The following is a 4906-nucleotide window of genomic DNA, read 5'->3' as shown; positions in this document are numbered from 1 at the left end:
AAACTTCACATTTTTAGACCCTGTTGACTTGCATTGTATGGACCTACAGAGCTGAAATATTCTTCTAAAAATCTTCATTTGTGTTCAGCAGAAGAAAGAAAGTCATACACATCTGGGATGGCATGAGAGTGAGAAAATGATGAGAGACTTGTCATTTTTGGATGAACTACCCTTTTAATCACATAGAACAACACTCATGACATGCATGTAAAACAAAATAAGCAGTGTGGTATTTAATTTACTGTGCATCTGAAAACTTTATTTTGTTTTCTGTATAGTATATCTTCCATTGCACTGGCAGTAAACAAATAAACAAACCAAAATAAACACAAAGGTGGACACTAGCCCACACACATGCTAGCAAATGCACACACACACACACATACACACACACCCTCTCTCTCTCTCTCTCTCTCTCTCTCTCTCTCTCTCTCTCTGTTGTGATGTCTCAATGGGCCATTTAAATAATAGAAACCCTCTATTCTTTCACTTTTCCTCTCCTATCTTAATGTTCCTCCCTCTTTCCTTCTGTTTTATGTTCACGCTCAACAGATGTGTTTTTCCCACCTCGTAATGTCTGTACTATAACAGTTTAGTCTGACCCACATCTATTATTCAGTCATCTTCAGATTAGATAGAATTCACTTCATCAACTGCTTGTTGGTGTTTAATTTACATTTATTCATTTAGCAGATACTATTCTCTGGAATAATGAATGCTTTACAAATGGAAAAATATGTTTACATATTCATTATTTTTATATTGCTTAATTTAAAAACGTACATACTTACATATTATGTCCATTTACATATTACATAATTAAAAATGTATATAGTTAGAAATATCAATAAATCTAGCACTTATCTAATGATCACGTATACTAGATTAGAAAGTATCTGCACAAGCAAATGCATTTTTGATTTTGTTGTTAACAAACATTTGTGGTTAAATCCTGTTAAAATGCTATTTTGCTGTTTCTGTTACTTGTAACCATTGTACACAGATTATAATGCTGTTTCAGTTATTTATAACAACCACACATTTGTTTTTTGAAGGGCAAATGTTCAACCACACTGAGACATCAGTGACACTAATTAATTCAGATTAGCACAGTCCTTCCAACGATGAATTATGTCTGGCTCAAAGCATATTAGAGAGGAAAGGACTTAATCATTAGGGGCCAATTTAGGGGCTGGCGACCCTCCATATGCAGAGCATTTGTTTATAAATGTTGATACCATTTTCTAGCAAAACGCCAAAAATGTTTTAAAAGTAGGCAGTTGTATCTACAGTATAGGCATTATGTATGCCAATGTTAAAGAGATACTGTGAATTTTCTATGTATCTGAAATGTTAAATATAGCACAATATTGCTACCAAATGAGGCTCAACAACTGTAAAAAATGATTTCTTGTAAATAAAATCAAGACTCTTAAATCCAAAAATACAGCAGGAAGAAATTTTTTAATTCATAGTTTTTTATTTTTATTTATCTGCATATGTCGGTTGTTCATTTTTAATTAATAAATGTAGGCATATTTATAATGATACATTTTATTTACATTTAAATAAAACAATATTATTTTTTATAATGAATGTATAAAATCAAAACTGTCTTGAACCTAATACAAATTAAATTGCTCTATTATTTGCAAGTAAAATAAAAAAAATGTTGTAAAATTCAATTTTAATGAAAGGTTTACATTGAGTACACTTTAAGTAAATATTTTTGGCTGTAGGGAAGCCCTGTCCTGGCGTAATTGTGCACTAAATTGTTTCTCGGTGTTGAGTCTGTGTAAGAAAAAAAAGACTTAGTCTGAGGCAGCCAAGTACAAAACAAGAAACAAAAAAGGAAATCAGCCATAAACATGCATTTCCTGTCAGTCACTTTTTTGATTTTGAACTGAAAGAGGACAATAAGAGGCAAAGCAATCGCCCTCACCCCATAGTTAACAGGAAAACACTACACATGATGGAATGCTACAAACATTCCAATAGAATACAAGAATTTCAAGTTGAAACAAAAACAGGCACAAACAAGAGAAATTCTTAATACATATTTTATTAATAGAGTACTGCATAAAAGCATCATACAGCAGTGTTTCACAAAAAGGTTATGTGCCAAAATAAAAATCACTTTTTATTTTATTTTTATCAACAGATTTCATTAGCTCACACGCACACACACAAACACAAGCATCGGCATCTCATCTGTCAAAGCTGCCACCTATTAATTGGGCGTCCCTCTTCCCCGAAAACATTGTCAGTTGCCATCTGTCTGTCTGAGTTCAACCCCCATCTATGCTTTCATCTCCTCCAAAACACCCACCTCCCCCCGAAAGTCTTTAATCAAGCTGCAACACTTCTCAAGTAAGGCACCCATCCCTTGACAGTTTGGATAAGACCGACTGGCCAACAGGGTTCTTATCTCTGCCCCTTATGAACAAGTGCTTAAAGGACAAAAAATAATCCAATCAGAAAAAAGAAAAAAAAAACATGGTTAAATACACTGAGGCAGTGTCAAAAGTAAAGAGTCCATAAATTGCTCTCAAAACCTCTCCGTGGACCACCCACTGCCTCCCCTGCAGCTCCAACTAACAGCAAAGTCTATTAACCTCAATCTCCAAAGGCAGCAATATGCACCCGCATGATGTGCAGAGGCGGAGTGCAGCAAAAACCCTATACATTCAACTCCACACGTCTGGAGTGCAGCTGTCAGAAGGGGATCTGCTCTCTGGATCTCTGAAAGTCTGCTTCTGGTCTCAGAGTTCAGGACAAACTGGCTGCATCAGTTCCTTAGAACCAGAACAGGGTCTAAAGTCTACTTTAGTTGCTCTCAGTACATAGAGTACCACCATGTAGTCACGGGACAGAGGAAGCTGGTTTCTCAAGTTCCCACAGTCAGATACAAATGGAAAGTCTGTCTGTCCCCAACAACAACTGATTTACCTTTGAGTTCAAGTGAAGGATTTTACATTTTGTGGGTAATTGCCGACTTGTTCACCCCCCAGTTCTGTTACCCTTCCACACATCTCCTCACACCTTTGTAGCCAGTGACTGGGCTTCAGTTTTCTGCGAAGAAAGGGAGCTGGCTGGACTGGCGTGCAGTGCTTTCTTCAGGTTGAGGAGGCAGAGGCACTGGGACCGGAAGCGAAGATCAAAAAAGGCGTAGAGGAGTGGGTTAAGGCAGCTGTTGACATAGGCCAGACAAGTTGCGTAGGGATGGGCCAACAGTAGAAGATTCAGGAAGGTGCAGGAGTCAGGTGCCATATTCAGGTACGAGAGGGCATCCATAGTCTTCACAACATGGAAGGGCATCCAGCAGGCGGCAAATACCACCACCAACGTGGTAATGATCTTCAGCAGGCGACGCTTGCGCTGATCCTCCTTGCGAAGGCTGTTGAAGTGACGTGTCACGGTGCATCCGATGAATCCGTAGCACACCATCATGGCCAGAAGGGGGATCAGGAAGCCTAGAGCCGTGGAGGAGATGCTGAGGCCCGCAATCCAAAATGCCTCCTGGCCCGGTTTTCTCATCACCAGGCTGAAGTCCATGGCGCAGGACGTGCGGTTGGTTTCGGTGTCGTACACCGTAGTACGGAACAGCAGGGTGGGTGAAGCCAACACTCCTGAGAGAAACCAGATTGCAGCCAGCGATGCCCGCATGTGTCCTCTGGTACGCAGCTGTGTGCTGGTTAGGGAGTGAACGATGGCCATGTAGCGGTCCAGGCTCAGACAGGTGAGACAGAAGACACTGGCATACATGTTGAGCAACACCACATAGCTGCTGATCTTGCAGAGGGCCACGCCAAATGGCCAGTGGTAGCCCAGGGCGGTGTAGACGGCCCAAAGGGGCAGTGTCACAACAAAGGTCAGGTCAGCAAGAGCCAGGTTTCCAATATAGACGTCAGCAGCTCTCCGCTTGGACTGGGCCCGCCATACGGTGAAGATGACCACACCATTGCCAGTGAGGCCCAGGATGAAGATAAGCATGTAGAGCACGGGAATCAAAGAATATGAAGGTTCCCAATCATCATAGTCACACATTGAGTTATTTGCAGACTCCTCGTAGTCATCTTGGCTGTAGTCGAAAGTCATGTTGTCAATATCGTTCATTCCTCCAACTGATGTTAAAATAACAATGTATTCAAATGGTCTCTGTTGTCTAAAATTTCAGTTGGCTCAAAGCATTTGTGATCTAAGAAGTGGTCCAAATGGTATGATTATTTTCCTTGTGATGTGTCCAGGTCAGAATTGTCCTCCAAACTGTGGCTTTTAAACCGTCTCGATCTCCCACCCCCTTCCTCGCCCCTCCCCAATGTTACCCTGCCTGACCCCTCCCCTCACGATCTGAGGCTGCAGCCTCCTCTCAGTCTCCAAAGGATAACCGATGAGATTAGCCTGCTAAATATAAAATTAACAAGTAAACAAAAATTTTTATATTTAGTGAAAGATTGAAAAGCGGAACTACTAAAAACGGACGTACTTCATTGTAAAGTAATACGCAGTTTTTTATGTAAGCCATAAACAGTGTTGCAGATGGTGGAACTGAAGGATTTACCTTAATAGAACTCTACTTTGCAATTATTATTGTTATTATTATTTATTGCGAATATATTGCGAATATATTGTATATATGAGTACATGGGTGTTTTAAAGTCTCCAAGATATCGAGAGTTTCACTATTAAAAACGTAAAGCACGAGAAACTGTTCTCTATGACCGTGGTGACATGTCAAGACCTGTGTTTTTACCTAATACAGATTCATTGATATTTTAATGCGCGGATGTGAAAGTGTGAACAACAGGCTATTAGTTGGACGATTCAAGCGCTCTAATTTCCATCCGAATACGTTTAAGATGCTGCTGCACACTTCGAGCTCGGACCACACATATTTCCGTGTCCA

General features: G+C 40.2%; 1 protein-coding gene across 1 annotated transcript; it reads right to left on the bottom strand.

Moving 5' to 3' along the window:
- Positions 1-1458: 1458 nt before the first annotated feature.
- Positions 1459-4253, bottom strand: aplnrb (apelin receptor b). Its single transcript, XM_051684175.1, has one exon. It carries the CDS (start codon positions 4114-4116, stop codon positions 3037-3039), a length of 1080 nt encoding a protein of 359 aa, XP_051540135.1. The 5' UTR covers positions 4117-4253; the 3' UTR covers positions 1459-3036.
- Positions 4254-4906: the final 653 nt, after the last annotated feature.

This window comes from Myxocyprinus asiaticus, chromosome 42, assembly GCF_019703515.2.
Source record: "Myxocyprinus asiaticus isolate MX2 ecotype Aquarium Trade chromosome 42, UBuf_Myxa_2, whole genome shotgun sequence".
Taxonomy (NCBI): Eukaryota; Metazoa; Chordata; class Actinopteri; order Cypriniformes; family Catostomidae; genus Myxocyprinus; species Myxocyprinus asiaticus.
This window is presented reverse-complemented; position numbering and strand designations above follow the sequence as displayed.

What these genes read in the sequence shown, in the direction of transcription:
- aplnrb (XM_051684175.1), bottom strand. Translation starts at nt 4,116, where the DNA reads ATGAACGATATTGACAACATGACTTTCGACTACAGCCAAGATGACTAC.